The sequence below is a fragment of the Poecilia latipinna genome, unplaced genomic scaffold, assembly GCF_001443285.1.
Source record: "Poecilia latipinna isolate Pla-1442-1.1 unplaced genomic scaffold, P_latipinna-1.0 Scaffold25, whole genome shotgun sequence".
Classification (NCBI taxonomy): Eukaryota; Metazoa; Chordata; class Actinopteri; order Cyprinodontiformes; family Poeciliidae; genus Poecilia; species Poecilia latipinna.
The window spans coordinates 415467-438477 of NW_015112641.1; the positions used below are offsets into that span (position 1 = coordinate 415467).

A 23011-nucleotide genomic window follows, 5' to 3' on the forward strand; every position below is an offset into this window, starting at 1 on the left:
CGTTATAGGCTTGAAAAACTGGAACTAATGTCACACTTACATACTGACTGCTAACTGCAGTTAGCATGGTTAATATTACTAAAGCAGGAGTCTTCCTGCAACCATTATAATCCAAAGAGCCATTTTTGCTTTCTGTCCAGATAAATAAACTTGTTTCGAGCCAAATGGGAAAATTTTTCAAAAAAAAAAAAAAGACAAAAGGTTTCTGATGTAGGAATTTGTCATTTTTGAAGAACTAAAATTGGACTTCAATTTTTAAGTTTCAAATAGAAAAAACAAAAGGTTTTATGAGACCTTACTTTTTCTGCTATGGGATAATGATATTTGTGGAAAATGATATTTAAATAAAAAACAAATACTTTCTGACCTGATGAAAAGGTAAATAGATCAAAAATGTATTATTGATTTTTGTAATATCATTCAGCTGTGGAAATTCTACAAAATGATTAAATAAAAATCAGCTAAAAACTGAATTTATAACTATATTTAAAATCATTAGTTGGCAAACCCTAACCTAACCCAATCACAAAATGGAAAATGTGATGCACATGCAGATTTATAAAAAAACAAACAGATACTCAAACTTAACTTCCTATTTTTAACTCTTCCCCTTTTATATGCCAAGTGCTCTACCGTTTTTGGAAAGCATCCCCATCTGAGATTAGTAAAACAAAAGTGTGAAGCCAGAACAGCAGCTGCTAAGAACAGTATATGTTGGGAATATCTATGCAGAAACAATGTCAGGTAGCCTGTCTGTGGAGCCTGGCTGTGTTAAACATGTTCACTTTGAACAGGACAACAGGGAAAGCATGGTGGACATCTACGTGAGTACGGAAAGCCTGCGAGTGTACGACAACCCCTGGGTGGAGGACACTTCGCCAAACCCTTCAGGACTTTCACAGGCTCAGTCCAAAAGTAAGAGCGCTGCTGATTCTGTGTAGAAGCTGCTGTACTGTAGCAACAAAATATTTCTGAATGGTTTGTGTCTTGATAGTTTATTTTAAATACATGTTTTAAGGTATTTATTCCTTGTTTAAGTGTCTTTTGTCAGCAAAACGTCTGTGAAGAGGAGTTCTTTCAAATGGGCCTGTGTTTTTATGGGTGTGGTGTGTTTGCTCCTACTGGCTGGAAACATCTACCTCGCAGTCCAAAGTAATTATTTTTTCTTAATTAAGGGAAAATATCCAAATTTGTATATTAACTGTAAGAGTATTTATTTTATTTTCCTTTGCGTTGCAACAGACCGGGAGCTGCTGGAGAAAAATAGGAACCTGACTATTTTTAACAATAAACTCAAGGACAATGTAAACACCTTGTGCAACAAGTCCTGCGGTAAGGATAAAAATCATGACACACACTACAGTGATCACATTATATTGGTTTTTAAGTTCTAGGTAGATGTCTATCACAAACGAGGTAAAACAGAGAGAGGAAGTAGAACAGTAAGTTATTGTGATCTGTATAAGCTCTTTAAAAACGTTTTAACTTTAGATGTGGTTCCTCTTGTTTTACTGTGAATTGCAAATCTTTCTCCTTTCTCATTTTGGATTAAAAAATAAAATGATACAGGGATTTTCAAACCTGCTTGTGCTTTCAAGCGTAAAAAACCCTTCATTTTCATAATATCCGTCAATAGTATCCTCAATTTTGCATCCTTCAACCCGCCTCCATCTTGTACTCATGTACCTGTTTATTGAATATTACTTTAAATCTCTTAGTTGAGTATTTTCATGAATTATGTAGATAAATAATTACTAAAATGTTTTTGGGCAAGAGTTTTTCTCTAGTAGTCTTTGGTTGAGAGATGGGTCAATCCCAGACAAAACAGGACAAACAACCAGGCAGATACGCCAATACATAAGGACAAAATAGAACGACTAATTAACCTAACAGACATGTTTTAGACAGTTGAAAAACAGTTGGATACCACACCAGCAAAAATGTCAGCTTAGATGATCTGTCAAGAAAAGCTGTGAAAAACCCAAAACTCAGGCAAAAAACTAATTTCTTGGTTCTTGAACCTCAATCAACCGATTTATGTCCCCAAGGTTGAAAAACATGATATAACATACAAACAAGTATAAAAAGATGAAAGAATGGAGTGGCTGACATTTTAAAAAGCACTGCTGGGCCTTTGCAGTTTCATGGCAGTTCTGGACATGAAATGGTGCCAAACCATACAGAAATTAGAGCATGGATTAGGGAAGGGACAAAATGTACCAAGACCAAATGGAATGATGGCTATTTCACCTTTTAGTCACATTACATTTAAAGTTTTGATCATTTCTATCTGACTCTTCCAGGTAGAAAATAGTGCCGTTCACCTTGTGGCATCTCGTATCAACCAGTTCGAGAGCTGAAGACTTAAAGAAACTTTCTATAATCTACTGTAAGAAAATGTGGTTATCTGACTCCAACAACATTTTTTTTGGTAATAATCTGTAACATTTCCATGCTGTGATTTAAGTACATCTGTAAAAAAAAAGGAGCACATGTTTTGCAGTGGTGAAATCAGAGTGAGTGAGTTTCTCCGAAACCTTAGACACACACATTAAACCAGCTTCCTTCTTTTGAGGGAAAGTGGAACTACAGCAGAAGGAGAAATCCCCCAGTTCAACAGCACTGCTGTGAGAAAAAAACTAAAAGTAATTAATGTTTTACTATGTTTCCTGCCAAGAGGAGGAGCCAGATGAAAAGAAAACAAAACTTAGAGAGAAAGAAGCTTAAGAAGTGATCAAATGGGTTTTATTCCTCCTTGAAGTGTTTTATTTAACTTTATTAACTGTTCTGTTAGGTCAGTAACATCCTGATCATGTATTGATTGAGTTTTGCTATTAAATACTTTAATTGTGTTGAAATTCGATCTGTGGTGAGATTTTATTTGATCAGTTGTTTTGTTTTTTTGATGATGATCTAAAGCTGCCATATTATACAGTTACTCTGGAAGGATCAACCTAAATCTAGTTTCCAATCATGGATATTTTATCTGTTTCACACAGGACACAGTAAAGACGACTGTCCACAATGACACTTAAACCGGCGTCTCATCAACTAGACCAGTATGTATTTAAATTTGAAGCTTGGATGTGCTCTGGTAGCACAGGGGTTAAGCACAGCCCACATATGGAGGCCTCAGTCCTCGACATGGCCGTCGCAGGTTCACAGGCTTGGCGACCTTTGCCGCATGTCTTCCCTTCTCTCATTACCCACTTTCCTGTCAACTAACTATCAAATAAAGGCCAGTAGAGCCAATAAAACATTTAAAAAAAATTAAGCTTTTGTGACTCAATTCTTGTGTGTTTTGGTTTTTAACGTGATTTCTGTTATGTGTTTTTGATATTTATTCATTTTTGCAATATTTGTTCTTCTTGGTTGATCAGTTTTCATCATTTATTCTGGTTTCTCTAGTTTATTACTATATTAGATTTCTTCCTTTCTGGTTTATTTCAGTTATATTTATTCTCAGTTTTGGCATTGTTTGCTCCCCCTCATAAAGAAAAGGAAATTATATCCTCCAAAATAAGAGATTTATTGTAACAATAACAGAAATCTACTCTTTTTGCATTCGTGTTTAAGAAACTTTGAAAATCTTTCAATTTTCTATTTGTGAAATTTGGGGTTTTCACATGTCTGTTTCTCTGTTTCAGGTGAAAGAACAGGAGATAATTTACATCAACCAAGAAAATGTTTTGGACTAGGACTGAGGCCTGCTGTTTTTGGGACAATTTCCACGTCATTTTGTGCCAAAACAAACCACGGCAGAAAGCACAAAGCTCCCCCTCAAACCTGGAAAAGTCAGGAAACGGACCAAAAACTGCAAAAGCATAAAACTGCAGAAGTGAACTGTCTAAAATGACAGCATCCACTTTTGCTGGACATGAGGATTTTCTTTCACTCTCAGCTTCACAAGTAGAAAACAAAATGTTACATTAGCACCATTACCTTTCAAATAAATGTTCCAACTACTCTTAAGACCTGGTTTAATGAACATATGTGCAAAACATTACAGTATAATAAGCTGTGTATGGATTTCATAAAAAGACACAACAGACAGGTAACTGTAACACTCACAGGCCACTTTAAAGGTCAACCGTTCAATGACTTAACATTAAAACGTGCCTCAGCCAATCAGATGGTTCAACCCAAAACACTGAGGCATCTAGATGAGGTGAACATGACTTTCTATAGTCAGAAGCAAGCATCAGATTGGGCAGAAAGAGGAAGTAAGTGAAAATCCAAAATGGGCTCTGGGGGGACTGTTTGATAGGCTCTTCTACTGGTTTGATGCAAAAAGACAGTCACCTCCACAGGTTCTCAAACTGTTTTAGCAAGAAAATACCATTAACATACAATTTAAAACGGTTTTACAAACAGAAGAAGCAGTTTGTTGTTTTCAGTTTGTTGTGCTGTCATAACACAATAAATCGGCCCTGCATGACTGAGTGAAAGGTATGGTTTAATTACATTATCCAGTTTAACTTAGAAGCTGATATTTTCAAGTTTCTAGTTAAATGAAAATGATCATAAAATTCATAATTCTAAGTAGGAAAGCCATCAACATCAACTTCAAAATCTAATATGGCTACCTTAATAAACTGACACCTGAAGTAGAAAGAAATTGATTCACACATCTAATCATTTGTATCTCAATAAATCAGTCACATTGTGGCTAACCCTCTTTTAGTGAACATGTTGACAGTGTTTGAATTGCAAATTACAAAGAAATAGATTGTTTTGCTGCTTATCGTCACAGTGATCACTGAGCATATTCATTGGGAATTGAACTGGCTTTTGAACTTGAAATAGGAACATGACAAAGTTTGTATTGATTTAATTTATAAATTCAATTTTTGACTTCAGTCATAAAAATACAATAACCTTTGGTGCATTTTCTTGTTTCATTGTCTTCAACTTCATCAGATTTAAGTTGTTTGTATTTACACTGCTCAAAAAAATAAAGGGAACACTCAAATAACACATCCTAGAACTGAATGAATGAAATATTCTCATTGAATACTTTGTTCTGTACAAAGTTGAATGTGCTGACAACAAAATCACACAAAAACCATAAATGGAAATCAAATTTATTAACCAATGGAGGCCTGGATTTGGAGCCACACACAAAATTAAAGTGAAATGTTCCCTTTATTTTTTTGAGCAGTATATTTTTGCTAATTGCATATATATTCCAAAGGAACTTGAGTATCACAAATTAAGCTTACTGCTAAAATACTATCACCATTCATAAAGCCAAGAGGGGAAATAGTTTATGGTAATTTCAGGCATAAAGTAGGACCACAGCAAATGTTTTTTATCGTACGCGGATGGATATGCCTGTTAGTCGCCGCCTCTGAGGTCATTTCCGCCTCGATGGTCTGTGTTTGTGAGCCGGCCGGCATTTTCTTTTCAACCGGTTCTTCTAACACCCTTATCGCTCGCCAGGCTTATAGACCGACTAACAATATTTTTGACTTAATTTACCTTTGCGTAGCAATTTTCTAAATAATGCCTGGCTTTTCAGACAGAGACCGGGGCAGAGATAGAGGGTATGTATCAATTTTCCTTCAGTTATTGTTCTCTGTGTTTCGCAGCTCAGTGTTTAGACACTGATGACGTCGGTTTCACGGCTGTGGTTTCTGCACACACAAAAAGAATCATGGACGTCTAGAGTAGTTATTAATACTGGATGTCTAAGTGAGATTCATGTACTAAATTGTGACCGTTGGTTGACGGTTGGCACGCGTGCGGCTCGCGGAGCCTGGGAAATATTCACCGTTTAGTCGTCGGAGCTAAAATGGCAGCAAACGGCGGCCTTGTGTCTGCAGCTGATCGGCAGCCTCCGCTGTTTCCTCCCCGGCCTTGTGACGCAGTTTGCCCTTAGCTTGTGGTTGTGTTTGCAGGGCAGTAAATGGCTGTCAAATAGGCTCATTTCATACGTAATGTTCTCAATCCGAATGTATTTTACTGGAGGCAACACGACCCTCCGTTAATTCACCGAGTTTTTTAAGTAGGTCACCGTGTTGCATCCCGGTCAGTTTGTTCGGTACATCCAGTAATTACACCAACGCAAGCCTTGAGCTCATTAAATTTCCCCCTTCCAACCATTTATATCAAGAAAATGACATTTAAAATTACATATTGGTGTTTGGTTTATCTTATGTAAAAAAAAAAAAAAAAAAAAGCTTAAAATAGCTACAATCTATTTCCCGACGAAAGGTGGTGAAAGCAGGTTGTTTGACAGATCAGAACATTAAAAATTTGACCTCTTCTCTATTTGTTTATATTGCCAAAAAACTATTGACATGATTATCATAATATGCTCTAAGGTTCGATAGATTTGGTAACATTTGCCTGACAACACATTTAAACAGATGCACCAATTTGGTTAAAATTACTTCAAGAAAAGTGTAACAATGGCTGCATATGCAACCTCTACATCTACTAAGAGAAGATATAGAGGATGTTGTTGAAAAACTAGAAAGTCTTGTCAGTGAACTACTCCCATACGCAATAAGGAAGTACTCTGAATATGAGAGCTTTATCACACAACCAGTTTAGATCTACTTTGGTAGGATCGAGCTTTTAAATCAAAATGTACACCTTGTCTCTGAGCCACACTGCAGTATGCTTGAATTCAATGTTTCCCCAGCGAGAACATTGTGTATTGGTAAACAGAAATAAATCCATAATGGCTTTACATCTGTGATTATTAAAAAGTTAGTGTGCTATAAAACCAAGGTTCATACAAATCTCGTGAGTTTGAACAACAATAAACCAGAGTCTTTAAAAATATGAACTGTATCATAGATTGCTTCTGCAGCTGACCTTATCACAGATTACACCAACAGGGACTGGCTTTTGGGCTTGGATAAAATTTATTACTTGGCATGAGAGCTGGAAGATTTGTTCGCTCTTAGCAACTGTGGAAGGTCTTTCCCAAATGAGTGCAAAAGGCATCGTTAGTAAAGCTGTACAGTATATGGAGTTGCCATAGCGATGTCGGTGTGTGCAGCACCGGATTTGCAAAGGATCGCTTGGCAACGATATTTATTCTCATGTATTCAGACTCTTCATATTGGTAACATGTTTGGCCAGTTGGATGAACTCCCAACTGAAGTGTGTTTTTATACCAACATTTTTAATATGTAATAATAAAGACAGAAAAACGTTGAGCAGCACTTCATTTGAAGGGGTGCGCATAAGACGGACATGACGGCAGACATGAACATGAAGGAGTCTTCATGAATGTTTGACTGTTGCCATGACGTGTCATTCAGCAAATAATGACACTTTCAGTGCAAAGTTGACACTTAATGGACTTTTTATGTCCATTAAAAGTCATAAACTTTTAATGACTTAGTCATTATAAACTATTTATAATGGCTAAATAAATAATTTAGTCATTATTGACTAAATAATTATATGTTTATACTTTTATTGGACTTTTAATGCAACTTTGCATTAAAAGTATCATTATTTACTGAATGACACGTCATGGCAACAGTTGTAAACATTCATGAAGACTCCTTCATGTGTTCATTATTGCCATTATGTCATGTTTATGTCGGTTTCATGTCGCACACCCCTTCAAATAAAATATTACCAAATGTTATTCTTAGCTGATATCATCATTGCAATTTTTAGCAACAGATTCACAGTTGAATATATTTTTTTACTCCAAATTTAGGTTTTGTTAAAACGGCAGATAAATGTAGATATTTTTTAGACCTCAACATAAACAAGTTTTTTGTTTTTTTTTCTTTACAAAATGATTTGTTTCTTCTTCAGGTATGGTGGCGGCCCTCCTCGTTTCGGTGGCGGTGGAGGAGGCAACAGGGGAGGACCTCCTCCCGGAAAGTTTGGAAACCCCGGAGAACGGCTGAGGAAGAGACACTGGAACCTGGATGAGCTTCCAAAGTTTCAGAAGAACTTCTACCAGGAACACCCGGACGCCACACACAGACCTCTGGTGAGACAGAGATTCGTTTCAGAGTTTCTCATTTACCTCTGCGATCTGTAAGTCGAAGTGAATTTATTTTGTAGAAGCAGAGTGAGAAACTAATTTCATCTTTCCTGTTTTTTCTTTTCCAATTTCAGCAAGAGGTTGAAGAGTATCGGAGAAGCAAAGAAGTCACAGTGAAAGGCAGAGATTGTCCCAAACCAATTGTTAAATTCCATGAAGCTGCTTTTCCAAGTGAGCCAAAATGATTCAAACCGATTCTGACATTATTTACCCCCGATATATTCAAACGTTCTGCCATGCTACCAGCAATTAAACTTGAATATCCCATTTTCTCAGGCTACGTCATGGATGTTATTGTTAAGCAGAACTTCACTGAACCGACTCCAATCCAGTCCCAGGGCTGGCCAGTCGCTCTGAGCGGCAAAGACATGGTGGGCATCGCTCAAACCGGCTCTGGGAAAACCATTGCTGTAAGTGATCGCTTCTTACTTCCTTCAAGTACTTACTTCTTCTTAAGTGCAAGTTTAACCTATTTAGCTTAGGAATGAGCAATATGGAATTAGTCTTATGACATTTCGTGGTACTATTCTGATAAAAATATAGGTGATGATAAGAACCGTTTGCAACTTCTTCCTTTTTTAAGACAACACAAACACAAACGCTGCTCTGCACATAATAACTGCATTTAATATTTTTTCAAATTTATTGATCACTCATTAAGCAAACTAGAGAAAATAGCAAAGCTAACAATATGCGGACAGTTCTGGGGAGTTTAAACAACACTAATTGGATTTTATCATGACAATAATAAATCAGAGTCTTATTATAAGAAATGTATCATGATAAACGATAATGTAAGAAAGTGGGGGTCTTATGACATGCATTAGGTGTTAAGCATCTTTTTTCATTTAAATTTTTTAGTATCTTCTGCCAGCGATTGTTCACATCCAACATCAGCCGTTCCTGGAGCACGGAGACGGACCCATTGTAAGTACGCCTTGAGCTGTTATTGTCTGTGATGTGTGTGGTTGCTATATAGGAACAAATAACTTTAAAATGGAATCTAATGCTACATTCACACTGCAGGCTTCAATGCTCAGTTCTGGTTTTTGGTGGAATCTGAATATTTTTGCATGGTTGTTCACATTTCCATATACAGCTCTGGTAAAAAGCCCACTGCACTGAACCCCATTGAAAACCTTCTGGTTATTCCACCAAATATTGATTAGAGAGCTCTTCCTGAGTTAAAACATTAGTATTGTTGTTTCTAAATGAGTATGAATTTGTTCTCCTTGCATTATTTGAGGTCTGAAAGCACTGCATTGTTTTCGTTATTTTGAACGTTTATCATTTGTGCAAATAAATACTAAATTTCTGCTTGGAATTTCAGAGACATGTTAGTAGTTCATAGAATAAAAGAACAATCTTAATTTTACTCAGATATACACCTTAAAATTATCACTGATAATTTTAAGTGGTCTCTTAGTTTTTTCAGAGCTGTTTATGCGACTTGTGTGTGAACTGCAGATGACCTGGAAGTGTCCCGCAGCAGAGGGCGCAATAACACCACACATAAAGAGTGTACATCTTACAATTTTAAATTTAATAACATTAACAACTTAATCCTCATTATCATCAGTCGTGGTTGTTGTTTTTCTTCCCTCTTGCTCGTGTCAGGATGCAGAATAGTGACATTTGTCAAGTATCAATGACGTTAATGTGATGAATGTGACCTGGCCGTTCAGACACGGGTCACCTTTTAAAAGATCAGATATGTATCTGATTTAGGACCACATATAACCTGGTCACATTAAAAAAATCTGATCTGTTCAGACTGTTATGAAAAGATCAGGGTCAGGTCGCATTACGTCAAAATCAGATCTGGGTCACTTCAGGCTGCAGTGTGAACGAAGACTAAATGTAAACCTCAGCTGTGTGTGAGTGAAGTAACTGACCAATAATGTGGTCGATTAGCTGAAGTGATTCTGTTTTCCGTAGTGCTTGGTTCTGGCGCCGACCCGGGAGCTGGCTCAGCAGGTGCAACAAGTGACTGCTGAATATGGGAGGGCTTCTCGTCTCAAGAGTACCTGCATCTACGGTGGCGCGCCTAAAGGGCCACAGATAAGGGACCTGGAGAGGGGTAGGCCTGCTTTAATGCTGTGATGGAAACTCAACTCCTTTCTGTTTTTATTGATCGCCGTCTTTGTTTGTGTTGAAGGAGTGGAGATTTGCATCGCTACTCCAGGCCGTCTCATCGATTTTCTGGAGTGTGGTAAAACCAATCTGCGTCGTTGCACCTACCTTGTGCTGGATGAAGCTGACCGCATGCTGGACATGGGCTTTGAACCGCAGATCCGCAAAATAGTGGAACAAATTCGGGTGAGTTTTGCCTTTCATAGAGGAGACGGCTAGCTTTAACATGCATCACTGCCACGCAAGAAATAAACAAATAACTCAGTTTTTTTATTTACCTGTAAGTAGAATTGACGTTATAATTTGTTTGTTTTGTTTTTTTTTGTCAGCCTGATCGTCAGACTCTGATGTGGAGCGCCACCTGGCCCAAAGAGGTTCGTCAGCTGGCTGAGGACTTCCTGAAGGATTACGTCCAGATCAATATTGGTGCATTGCAGCTCAGTGCCAATCATAACATCCTGCAGATAGTTGATGTCTGCAATGACCTGGAAAAGGAGGACAAGTGAGTAGAAAACTGAGCTTTTCCACCAAAGAGGCTGCAGTTCTTAACCTGTGTTCTTAACCTATTGGGTAAAAGAAGCAGGTTGCTTTTTTTTCTCATTTATTTCTTATTTGATCCTCTCTCTGTTTTATTTTATTTTATTATTTTTTTGAGGGACTCTAGTGCATGAAGACAGATCAAGCACCATAATATGTATTGTAGTATCCCATCATATAGACTCTGTAATATCAGAACCTGGTTTTAAACAATTACCTGTGACATCCACCAGTGATGGAGACATTTTTAGAGCAGAATCTAGAAAAACCACCTGGTGATACGAAAAGATAACCAAGACATTCACTTACTCTAAATAAACAAGAGGAAGGGACAGTTATTCTAACATTATATCGCTATTGTGCTTTGTTTTTGCTGCTAGTTTTTTATTAAACAAATCAAAAAAGAAACAAAACTCTGGAGTTTTAAACATGGCATGTTTTAGTGGGCTACTATTTCAGTGAACCCGCAGCACACTGGGCTGGGATGGCTCCAGATTTCTGTGCTATAACCAGGGATTTTATCTTTGTTGAAATACAAAGAACTGCTGCTTAGAAACTGTTATGTACTGAAACCGGTCTACTGGAAAAGACACATTTGATGAGTTGGTATATAAACAAGCAAATAGATCTAAAGGAAACCGGTTAGAGCACCCTCACATCTGCTTCCCATCATATTCCTGCAAAGATTATTTCTGTAGATTTGATCAGTTAAACCTTTATTTTCTGCTGTTTCAAGGCTGATCCGTTTGTTGGAGGAGATAATGAGCGAAAAGGAGAACAAGACCATTATCTTTGTGGAGACCAAAAGACGTTGTGATGAACTTACCAGGAGAATGAGAAGAGATGGGTGAGGATCATTTTCAGTTGAATGGTTTATTTTAGGCGAAAATTGCTCATTTTATTTAGCTTGTGTATTAGAATAATCTTGAACCGCCTGAGTTAAAGGGTCTCTGTTATCTGTGTCTGTAGGTGGCCAGCAATGGGTATCCATGGAGACAAGAGTCAGCAAGAGAGGGACTGGGTTCTTAATGGTAAGGCTGTATTTTTAAATTTATTTTACATTTCACGTTAAAGCTGGTGTCTATATATAGACTATGTTTTTTACTGTCACCATATCATGACTGCATAATGTGAGACAGATAATCTTTGAAAATATCAAGATCCTGCATCTCCTCCCTAAGCTGATATTGACATCTGAAAAGATGCACCACTCCTGGTCAGAAACAACCAGTCAGAGCCAGAAGGAGGGTCTTGGCACTGTCAATCAAACTCATGTATGCGGTACTCAATGTGCTTATGGTGGAGAAACAACTTAATATTGCAGAAAAACTATCCATCTGCTGTCATTGATGGCCATGCTAATTAGCCTTAGCATTCACAGCAGAACCAGCCGTTCATCAGCCGTTAGTGCTGTTCGATTGACAGCACTAACTCCCGCCTCCCTGCCCTGCTGTAATTGGTCATTCTGCCTGAGCAGTGTATTTCTGTAGTTGGTACTGGGAGAAGACAGATAATCAGAGATTATCTGCTTCATACTGTACTGTCAGGACATAGTAACAGTTTTAACAAATATGTAGAAAAACATTTTTTTAATAAAAGTTACATACTTCAGCTTTAAAGCAATGGAATATAAACTGTGTCCAGATTAATCTGTTGACTGATTGAAACTGTTGTTTGTCTACAGAGTTCAGATTTGGCAAAGCTCCAATTCTGATTGCTACAGACGTGGCCTCCCGTGGTTTAGGTCAGTATGCCATTGAGTTGCTCCACTTATCAGTGTTTTCCTTATTTTAAAGAAAGTTTTCTGCTTTCTTTAACTTTTCTATGCATTTTCTGAGTTTTTCCTCACCTTAAGGTGCAGTCTTTGTGGCAGGCGCTAGGCATGACAGTCCCAGGCCTCGAGAGGGAGAAGGAGGACATATTGGATTTGCTCCACTGGCTTGCCACCCAGTGGGCCTAGAGAGGTGAAGGCTCTTGTGTGCCAGTGATCTTCAAAAGGCTGCGTGGCTAAGCCTTTGTCTCTGATATGTTGTTGAAATACACACACATCTGTTCTCTGTCCATGGATTTCACCCAACAAGTATCCATCCAGCTGGTTCCAACTCAAACATACGAAAATATACTTATATGCTCGATGCTGTGACATTGGCCTTGCATGTTGTGTAAGAGGTTGCAGTTTACGCAAGACCCTTTGTTTGAGATTTGGAACAAACGTTATCTCTAGGCACTCGTTTTATGTAGCATGGGGGTCAGCTTGTCAAAATTTGGCGGCTGGTTTGTTTCTCGTGCTGGATTTCGTGAAATGGAGAGAGCAGTTTTGAAATTTTTTTTGTCTCTGAAAATTGAGACCTGGCACATGTGTTGAGGGACTAGTGGGAACATCTAAACAGAGGAGAATGAGAAAGCTGAAAACCAAAGTTCCTCCCTCGCCTGCGTTTTATAGTCATGTCGAGACCTGCCAACGAGAGACATTTTCTCAAGTGAACACTGGCTTCTTGGAAGATCTTGCCTCGATGAAACTGATGAAGTGGGGGGAGGGCTTTACTTTACGTTTGCATCGGAGTCCCACAAGGTTCAATGCTGGGACTCTTTTGTTTGTGGTTTGAAAGGGTCCCGTTTTTTAATTGGTGCATAGTCTAGTTTGTCTTGGCAAGACGTGCAGTGCGGCCTTTAATATCAAGGTTCTTATGAGAGTGTACTGGGGAAAAACCTGAACCTGCAAAAACGTACCACTCAATGGTCCTATATTGGCTCATGAGGAGGTCCCAGTGCACATGGTTGGCCTAACTGCGTAGAAGCTCCTGGATGTCACTTGACAATATGTGGGGGATTTCGCTGCATTGGGAAAGGACTAGTGAATGCATACTCCTTTTATGGTAAGACTTAAATCTATCTTCACTCCCTTTTGTAGATAAGGGAGACTGTCTTTGACTCTTGATTAGGGTAAGCAATAGGAGTGTGCATCGTTTCTCTCTTCCCACAGTAGTATTCCCATGGAATAGATGTTTACACACTCTTTTGTCGCCTCTAATCTGTTTCCTCCACAGCTAAATAACCACTTTTCTCCCCTCAGCTTTGACCAGTTGCTAACTTTTCCCTCTGATCTGGCTGTTGTGGTGTGCAAAATCCTGTGGCCTCCTATGTATTGTTTTGCCACACTGCAACACTTTCACAGATGTGGAGGATGTGAAATTTGTCATCAATTATGACTACCCTAACTCCTCCGAGGACTATATCCACCGCATTGGCCGCACGGCCCGCAGTCAAAAAACGGGCACAGCCTACACCTTCTTCACCCCCAACAACATGAAACAGGCCAGCGACCTGATCTCTGTGCTGCGCGAGGCTAACCAGGCCATCAATCCCAAGCTCATCCAGATGGCAGAGGACAGAGGAGGTAAAACTAAAATTAATTTACCTGCTTCTGTAGGTAATGAGCTCTTTATGGCTTTGTTATTGGGGATGCACAATATATCGGCACTAATGTCAGACACAGCTCTGGAAAAAACTAAGAGACTTCCCATTGAAAACCTCCTGGTTATTCCACCAAATACTGATTTCTGAACTCTTCCTGTGCTTAAACATTATTATTGTTGTTTCTAAATGAATATGAACTTGTTTTCTTTGCATTATTTGAGGTCTGCATCTTTTTCGTTATTTTGACCATTTCTCATTTTCCACAAATACTAAATTTTTACTTGGAATTTCAGAGACATGTTGTCAGTGGTTCATAGAATAAAAGAAAAATGTTCATTTTACTCAAACATATGCCTATAAAGATTAAAATCAGAGAAAATGATCATTTTAAGTGGTCTCTTAATTTTTTCCAGTGCTGCATTTGTCATTATTAACATCTGTATTGGTCCAACAAATAAAACTAAGCTGATATTAACAGCCATCTTGTTGCTAATTGTGTTTCAGAAGTGGGAGGGAAAGTGTTGGTTATTTTTTATTTGTTCAATAATGTGATGCATTTCTGGATTGTGGGTTGTTTAACTTTCGCATTGTTGAAAGGATAGGGAAGAGTACATCCTGTATTTAAACTTCTGAATTTAAAAAAAAGTCAGTCTCTAAAAAAAAATTTTCTCGCTAAGTTTTCATAATTCTAACTAACCTAAAACAAGAGAAGTTTAGTCTGATTTAATTTCTAACGGTGAGGGAAAAAATGTGTCACTTTATTTAGACAATACACCTGTAAAATGTATCACTATTTTAGCATTTTGTATGAGTTTATTGATAATTATTGATTAGTTATTTTGCATGAAAAATATAGTGACATAACCGCTTCCTGTTTTACCATTCCTAGTACTTTATTTAGGTTTCTGAAGCAGCTTTTGGTTCTGAAATGGCTTAATATGAGGAAAGTAACAGTTGTAGCACATATCCTGCAAATACAGGCCTACTTTGAAGTGTAAGTTTCCTGACATCTGGGTGTCCTTTAGTTGTGAACCATATTCATCGAAATTAGTAAACACAGTCTTTCTGTATCACTTTATATAATGTATCTATATGTGGGGTTTCCATTTTGAACTTAAAAAAACTGAACTCTTTGATATTCTAATGTATAGACATATTTCTGTATCTCAGCATTGCATTTTCAGATTTAATGTATTCACCACTCTCTCTTGTTTTGTCGTCCACTGATGCAGGTCGCGGACGGGGGGGAAGAGGTGGCTACAGGGATGACCGTCGCGATAGGTATTCAGGCGGCAGAAGTAACTTCGGTGGCGGCGGCGGCTACAGGGACAGGGACGGCGATAGAGGGTTCGGCAACGGGCCGAAAACCGCCTTTGGGGGAAGCAAAGCCCAAAACGGTGGGAATTATGGAGGCAACAATAGCAATTCTAGCGGTAACTATGGCAACAGCAATTACAGCAATAGTAACGGACAAGGTAACTTTAGCGCGCCACCAAACCAAGGCGGCGGCGCTGGCGGCTTCGGTAACCAGAACTTCCAAGGCCCCCCTCAGTTTGGCGGCATGCAGAGGCCCGCTCAGAACGGCGTGAACCACCCGCCGTTCCCCTTCAACTCTCAGCCGCCGCCACAGAACCAACAGCCGCCGCCACCGCCACCAATGGTGCCCTACCCGATGCCACCGCCATTCCCTCAGTAAATATTGTAAATTCACATTATCAGACCCCAACATGAGTCTTGAAATCTTACCGTACGATTCTCATATTATTCTTTGTACTTGTTTAACGTTGTTTTGCTTACAGCATGGTTGGAATTATTCAGTAAACCCAGATGAGTAAATGGGATCATAAAGTCTCCCATAGTGTAAACATGATTGCTGCACTTTTCCTGGACTGTATTTTCTATTTTATTTGATTTTATTTTTTTTTTTTGTTACATTCCTCAGTAATTTATTTTTACTAGGTAATCCTGTGTTTTCACTTTCAGTTTAAAGTGATATGAAAATTGTATCTGAAGGGTGCCCAGGGTCCCTTTTAAATAAAAATGAGAAAATCCAATCTTGTCTGACTGGTGTTGAATATTTAAGGGAGTGGGGATTTTTTTAGATACTTAAAACCTTTTTGTGCCAGATGTGTGAAGGACAAGGAAATGAGACATTTATTTGTAACATTGCACATTGAGAGCAGCATCCATTCATAGTACTGTTTATAAATATTAAAACTATTCATATTGGCTGAAATTCTCACTTGTAATTTTTTCAGTTTTTTTTTTCCCCTAAAGATTTGCACTAACATGTAAACTGTTTGACTAAATTGATCTATTTGTATGTAAACTGATCACTTTCAGCAAAAAACAATAGTGTAACATTTAGTCTTCTTTTTGTAGAAATGCATCTAGTTTTTCTTTCTTACTCAACTAGCCATGAAAAGAGAAATTGATTCAATAGGGACGTAGTAACATCTTCAAAGAACCTTCCTTTGATCACCTTTTTATTTTAAGCTTGTGCATTTTTATGACATCATTCAAATGCATAGAGAAACACAAACGTCCATTTCAGATTAAATATTTGACATTTTTAATTGAATAAACTGTTGGTAACCTTTACAGTTCTAAAAGCTTATGTTCAGTGTTCCACTTCTGCATAGTCAAATTAGTCAACAGTAACAAAATCTACACAGCCATACAAATAAAGTAACTTAAGTCCATTGCAGAGAACCAGGACATAATTTAGACACACACAAAGTCCAGTTTTTACATGTATTTAATGAAGTATATTTTAATAATTTGCTAATTTTATTTATTAATATACAGTGGTTGGTTTTTTACTGTAGGCTACTTAGTTGCCATGACTGTGGCTAATGTGATGTAAAACTTGAACTAATTCGAGTTTACTGATTATAAAATATGTAATACAATAATTTTAACTACAGACAATATGTATTATTGCGGCAGAAATAATCTTATTAAAATCAAATTAGTTGTCAACACAATTAGTTGGATCAATGGAAATACGTTACCGTTAAGCGACTTCTCGTTGCTTAGTAACCAGATTCTCTCACGTCATGACCCGGATGTTAATCACTAAGTTCCGGATCTGGAAAGCATGCTGGATGTATCTTCATAGATACTTGATCCTGGTGTAGTTTATTTTGTATATTGCAAACCTTTTTCCAGATATTATAGCTGCATATGTACCGGGAGAGCAGTGACCCTAAAAACCGTAAATGTTGCGGGTTGTGACGCCGCTCAGCTTAGCTCAGTGCGGAGCTGTTTTTTTGTTTAACATCCGCAAATGTTTCCTTCAGACAGTATTGGAAGTCTGTTACAGCAGGATTTAGGAGTGATTGTGGCCCAGAAGGTGCACATAAATGATTTTATCATAATTTATTCCTGACTTAGCTTGATATTTGGACCGGGGATACTCTCCACCTTCAGCATGTTGACTCTGAGCGCCAGACGCTGCATCCTGTCACAGCTTACATCTCCACTGAAGAGCACCAGAGGACATTGTGACACAGCACCGCCTGATGTTTTGGACCGGGTCCGGACTTTACTGCAGCTCTGTGCGGACAGATACTATATTTCTCCCGGAGAGAGCAACTCGGAGCTGTTCCGGAGAGGCTGGAGCTGCAGCTACGGACCTTTGGGCGTGGAGCTGAAGAGGAACCTGCTGCAGCAATGGTGGCACTCGGTGACCGGGTCCAGGGCCTGGGTGTTCGGGGTGAATACTGTGAGCAACAGCCCGGTCAGAGCAGCTGGAGGAGCCCGGGTTGTTCAATCTGAACCTTTCCAGCAGATACTGGATCAGTCTGAGTTGAGCAGAGAGCAGCTGATCCAGAAGCTGAACAGGCTGCTGCTGAGCTCTCCATCTGTGAGAACAAGTTTACTTCAAGGTAGAAACAATTCATCCTTCTATAATTATCATACGTTTTGGAAATTTCCCCAATGTAGATAGAGAAAAGGAGCAAATTTCCTTCAAAAGAACTCAAAGATTTTTAGATTAATCTCAGAAATTTTCCAGAAAAAACCTGGAGATTTCTGAGTTTGCAAAGTTGAAATTTTGCTTGAAAAACTGAGGAATTTTCAGATTAACAAAAGTCTTTTTTTTTTTGTCTTGAAACCTTCCGAGCTTCTTCTAGCAAATGTTTTGGCTTTTCAAAATCAGAAATGTCCAAGTTTCTTTCTTGAAAATTTGTGAGATTAATCTAAAAATTCCTGTTTTTTGGTGAAAATTGAAACTTTTTTTTTTCTTTTTCATCTATCTACAATGGCCCTAATACACCGTTGTAAATTTGTGCGTCCAGGATTTATAACATGTATAACTCATGATGTGTTTACAGGTGCCTTGGAGCAGTTTGTGCCCTCTCTGGAGATGGTGAACAAAAAGCTTCCCTTTGGCCTGGCTGAGTCCGGTCCGTGTTTCCAGCCTTCAGATGGTTGGTGAGGTTCAGATACTCCAAATATCTGAAATACTGCAAAACTGATGGTGTAACCTAAAACAGTTTTATCCACAGTTTTCATCCCGTGCTGTTATTATTTTATTTTTTAAGCAGTTAGGAAGCGTGTAACTGCTGCTGCGGCAGTTAACTGAACAGGTTGTTGCTAGGTAACCAAAGAATGAGTGAGTTGCTAGGTAACAAAAGAATGAGTGAGTTGCTAGGTAACAAAAGAATGAGTGAGTGAGTTAGTTGATTCCACCAACTTTGCTTCGCAGTGAGAGGTTGAGCAGCTAAAGTCTTTTTGTCTGCCTACATTCCCCAGAATGCTGTGCGGTTCTGGTTCAGAGTTCAGTGGAATTATTGAATATTCTATCAGCTGCCTTATCTATTGATATTGATCATGTGTCTATCACAGAACACATTGATGTTGATTTATTGTCCAATCCTGTGGTTACTCCTTCGGATTACAAGTTTAACATCCTTAAATTTATTTCACCTGTGGCTGAGAACCTGCAGTATCTGGTGGAATCAACAAGTCATGTTATGACTGCACTTGTTGTGGTTTTAATTAAGTGATTGTGATTTTACAGACACATTTGTAGCTCTGGAATAGAAAGGATGGTTTTCTGGTTGTGGCTTCCACAAGATGTCGACAGTCTGTTTAGATTCACTTACTCGTTTCTGTCTTCCTGCCAGCTCCGCTGAGATCACCCAGACGTCCCCGGTTTTGTTTTGCTCTCCTCGCTCCTCGTCCCAGTGGCTGGATCACTGGGCCCGCCACAGGCTGAAGTGGTGGAGGAATGTGAGTGTTGACAGAAACTCAAATAAAAGAGACGGTGGAAAAACGTCCCGCTGAGAAATGAGTTGAAATAATATGAAAACAGAAATATTTGAATTTATAAGAAAACCAGACGTTATTGTATGAATTTAGACTTTCCAGAATATGTTGATGATGATGATGATGATAAAGTGAATAATAGGGGAAGATGATTTTTTTCCCCAAATATTGATGTCCAACTTACAGGATCATGATCAGATTGTTTTTGTGACACTCTTTGGTTGTTTCAGTCTCAGACTTTGTCATATGTCATCCATTTTGTGTTGTCATCTCCTTTCAACCCGTCCAGTTCGCCTTGTCTCCCTCTGACTTCAGCAGCGCCGAGGTGCCTGAAAACGAGCTTGAAGAGAAAACGTCTCGAGGGGTGAAGATCTTGTACAAGTTTCCGTGGGGCCTCGAATCGCTGGAGACGCTGTGGTGCCGAGGAGACGCAGAGCTGCTGCAGGTGCATAAGGGCATCCGCTCCAAACTGCAGGTCAGCCTAAACCTGTTAGGCCCTCTGTCTCCCCAGGTTCTTTCTGCAATGTTGTTTCACTCTTAACTCTGTGATGCAACCCAAATAAAATAAAAACTCAAAGACTTTCAAATCGCAAAAGTCAACATTTTATTCAGAACAGAGCATAATAAATGTTTAAACTGAGAAACTTGACTATTTTATGCCAAAATAAACTCGTTTCAGATGTGAAGCTCTTGCTACAGGTCTCAAAATAGGTGGATCAGAGCCAGTAAGTGGCCAAAAATGCAGGAAAGTGTGAAAGGATTCAGCTGGGAGAACACCTAGCAACTAATTAAATGAAATGATGTCATGTCTTAAACATGGTCAGCTAAAAAAGAAATGTCCTAATTTTAGGAAAAATCTTAAAATTTGTGGAATTCTAAGTTTGTTTGTTTTTTGTCTTCTTCTTCTTTAGTCACAATTGTTTTGAAATTACAAATGTTGTCATTGTTACCATCACAGCATTGGATGGACTATTTGATTGGCTATAATATTCATTTATCGATTATATATTTGGCCAGTTGGATGGACACACCAGATTTAAATCTAAGTAACCTGGATGATACAAATCAGGAATATTAGTGGAGACATCATCATCATAAATTCATATTTATTGCTTTTGATGTTGTCATTGCAGTATTAATCAGTAATGAAAACACAAAATCGTACCAAGTATTTGTTTTTTGTCTAGTTTCTAGTTCAAATAAATGACAACTTTTCAGCAAGAATTAGGAGCTGATTTTAAATCAATAACTCATTAACATAGATGAAAAAGCACTAAGTTGTAAGTGAAATAATCTGCCAGTGGAGATTTTAAGTTTTAATAAAAATATCTTGTTTCGCTGACAGATTATTTCACTTATAGCTAGCACTTTTCCATCAATATTAATGAATTATTTACTTTAAACAAGCTCATATTTCCTGCTAAAAATTAAAAGTATGTCAGTTTTCTCTCATTTCAAGTGTATTAAGATATTTGCACTAGAAACTAAACTAAAAATAGTTAGTAAGATTTTCTCTTTTTGCAGATTTCCACCATTTTCTAAGGTGAAGCTGAAGTTCCTTCAGAAAAAAAGACTGCAGGGAAATATTTTAAGTCTGTCAGGTTAAATTATTATTTTATTCTGCTGTTTCAGATAACATGTAACCATTTTCTGACTTGCTGCTTGCGCTCCAGACTCGAGATGGTCGAAAGTCCGTTCCCCACGTTGTGTCCGTGAGCGGCAACATGGACCGCGGCGCGATGGCTTTCCTGTCCAACTCCCTCCAGGAGCTCAGAAGAGAAGACGGCAAAAAGAGGCTGCAGCAGAGAAAGGTGAGGCTGCAGCAGAGAAAGGTGAGGCTGCAGCAGAGAAAGGTGAGGCTGCAGCAGAGAAAGGTGAGGCTGCAGCAGAGAAAGGTGAGGCTGCAGCAGAGAAAGGTGAGGCTGCAGCAGAGAAAGGTGAGGCTGCAGCAGAGAAAGGTGAGGCTGCAGCAGAGAAAAGTGAGGCTGCAGCAGAGAAAGGTGAGGCTGCAGCAGAGAAAGGTGACGCGTTGCTGCATCTCACCTGGAATATACGCACTTCTCTCTGTAGTGACCTCCGGTTTTCCGTTTCTGTTTTAGGTTTTAAAGCTGCATCCAGTTTTGGCTCCTGTTAAAGTGGCTTTAGATGTCGGCAAGGGAGCCACTGTGGAAATGAGGCAGGTCAGATCTTTATTCTGTCCTTTGATCCCAGAATATGAAATTATCTAATCAGCATGCATAAAAGGAAGAATGTTAATTGTTTGAACATTTATCATAGATCTGTGAGGGCCTCCTGCAGGAGTTTCTGGAAGCTAAGATCTCTGCGTGGCCTGGATATCTTGAAGCTGTGCCGACATCATTAGAGCTTCTGAATGCCAAGTAAATAAATGCCCCTTACTGATGAAATGTCTTTCTGTTCACTATCAGGAGAAATGCAGAAATTATGGCTCATCACTTGTGTTTTTCTGTAAATCGATTCCAGATATGATGAGATGGGCGTTCTCTTCACTGTGGTGATCGGTGAAAAGACTCTGGAGAGCGGCCTACTGCAAGTCCGCAGCAGAGACACAACCATCAGAGAGACCATGCACATTTCAGAAATTAGGAACTTTCTCTCTAAATATGTTTCTGCTGCTGACAAATTCTGAATGTGTGAAAATCATGTTGTACTTCCCTCTCAGCAAATAACTCAGTCCCATAAGTAAACCTGTCGCAACCAAACTGAGAGACGTTTTGGCTTTAACTGCTGGAGTCTTCTGAAAAGGCTAAAGAGACCGTTTGGAAGTAAAATGTCCTCAGCTTCCAGTCGATGGTTGATTTATCACAAAGAGGATGATCAGTGAACAGATGACCAGTTAAAGTCAAAAAATCTGCAAAGTAATTATTTCTCAGGGGAAATTATGACATTACTTCAACATTGTTGCATCACACAATGGAGTATGACCTGTTTTTTTTATTATTATTATTTTCAATAAAACCTGTTAGAAAAATAAACTACATTATCAGCCTGTTTGCAGTTTTTCTGGAACTTTCACCCATCATTATTTAATATGTTGTTCATCGTATTGATAATTTAATCAAAATTACGTGGAAAATACATCTTCACATCCCATCGGCTCTGCAGTTTCTTCATTTGATGTACATTGCTTGGAAAGTATTCCTACACTTTTCACATTTTGTAGCATTATAACTACAAAACTCGGTATATTTTATTTGGATTTTACGCAAACTAGGTGCGCAATTGTGGATTGAAATGAAAATTTTCTTTTAAAAATTCTTTAAAAATCTTTTTTTTTTTAAAGAAAAAAAGTGTTACCGATTTAAAACATAAATCACTTAATTAGTAACAACCATCTGTATCAGATGTGTTAAAGAAAGGAACCAGAAAGAAACAAGGCTGTTTTTATTCAGTTACTCGCAGTTTGTAGAGAATCCAGAAATTTTATTCAGTTAAAAGTATCAGAACTTCATAATAACACTCAAGTAAAGGTAAAAAGTACCGTAAAGGAAAACAAGTATTTTTTTTATTTATTTTTACTATAAAGTTACTCAAGTAAATGTATCTGAATATGTTGAAGTCGCGCTAGTCAGTAAAGTTCAATTTCTGTTTGCTTTTATATCTCTTTAA

General features: G+C 38.3%; 2 protein-coding genes across 3 annotated transcripts; both read left to right on the top strand.

Moving 5' to 3' along the window:
• The first annotated feature begins 5368 nt into the window (after nucleotides 1-5368).
• On the top strand, nucleotides 5369-16164 carry LOC106950832 (probable ATP-dependent RNA helicase DDX5). The gene is made up of 13 exons (XM_015037943.1): nucleotides 5369-5546; nucleotides 7789-7969; nucleotides 8098-8194; nucleotides 8300-8433; nucleotides 8885-8950; nucleotides 9962-10103; nucleotides 10182-10342; nucleotides 10486-10658; nucleotides 11430-11540; nucleotides 11663-11724; nucleotides 12378-12437; nucleotides 13869-14090; nucleotides 15343-16164. Exons 1-13 carry the CDS (start codon nucleotides 5506-5508, stop codon nucleotides 15804-15806), a joined length of 1914 nt encoding a protein of 637 aa, XP_014893429.1. The 5' UTR covers nucleotides 5369-5505; the 3' UTR covers nucleotides 15807-16164.
• Nucleotides 16165-17165: 1001 nt separating this feature from the next.
• On the top strand, nucleotides 17166-22391 carry polg2 (polymerase (DNA directed), gamma 2, accessory subunit). Of its 2 annotated transcripts, none has more exons than XM_015037981.1 (8): nucleotides 17166-18000; nucleotides 18448-18547; nucleotides 19243-19348; nucleotides 19674-19859; nucleotides 21058-21195; nucleotides 21484-21564; nucleotides 21662-21762; nucleotides 21866-22391. In XM_015037981.1, the coding sequence occupies exons 1-8, from the start codon at nucleotides 17544-17546 to the stop codon at nucleotides 22029-22031; spliced, it is 1335 nt and encodes a 444-aa protein (XP_014893467.1). In that variant the 5' UTR covers nucleotides 17166-17543; the 3' UTR covers nucleotides 22032-22391. The 2 variants fall into 2 exon arrangements, with proteins under 2 accessions (XP_014893467.1, XP_014893475.1); XM_015037989.1 differs by having other exon boundaries at nucleotides 21484-21560; nucleotides 21866-21956.
• Nucleotides 22392-23011: the final 620 nt, after the last annotated feature.

Bases quoted from the DNA above. Each gene is read 5' to 3' on its own strand.
- LOC106950832 (XM_015037943.1), top strand. From the start codon at position 5,506: ATGCCTGGCTTTTCAGACAGAGACCGGGGCAGAGATAGAGG. The intron at 7,970-8,097 runs GTGAGACAGAGA...TTCCAATTTCAG, and splicing joins ACGCCACACACAGACCTCTG to CAAGAGGTTGAAGAGTATCG. The intron at 10,659-11,429 runs GTGAGTAGAAAA...TGCTGTTTCAAG, and splicing joins GACCTGGAAAAGGAGGACAA to GCTGATCCGTTTGTTGGAGG.
- polg2 (XM_015037981.1), top strand. From the start codon at position 17,544: ATGTTGACTCTGAGCGCCAGACGCTGCATCCTGTCACAGCTTACATCT. The intron at 19,349-19,673 runs GTGAGTGTTGAC...CAACCCGTCCAG, and splicing joins GGCTGAAGTGGTGGAGGAAT to TTCGCCTTGTCTCCCTCTGA. The intron at 19,860-21,057 runs GTCAGCCTAAAC...CTTGCGCTCCAG, and splicing joins GCATCCGCTCCAAACTGCAG to ACTCGAGATGGTCGAAAGTC.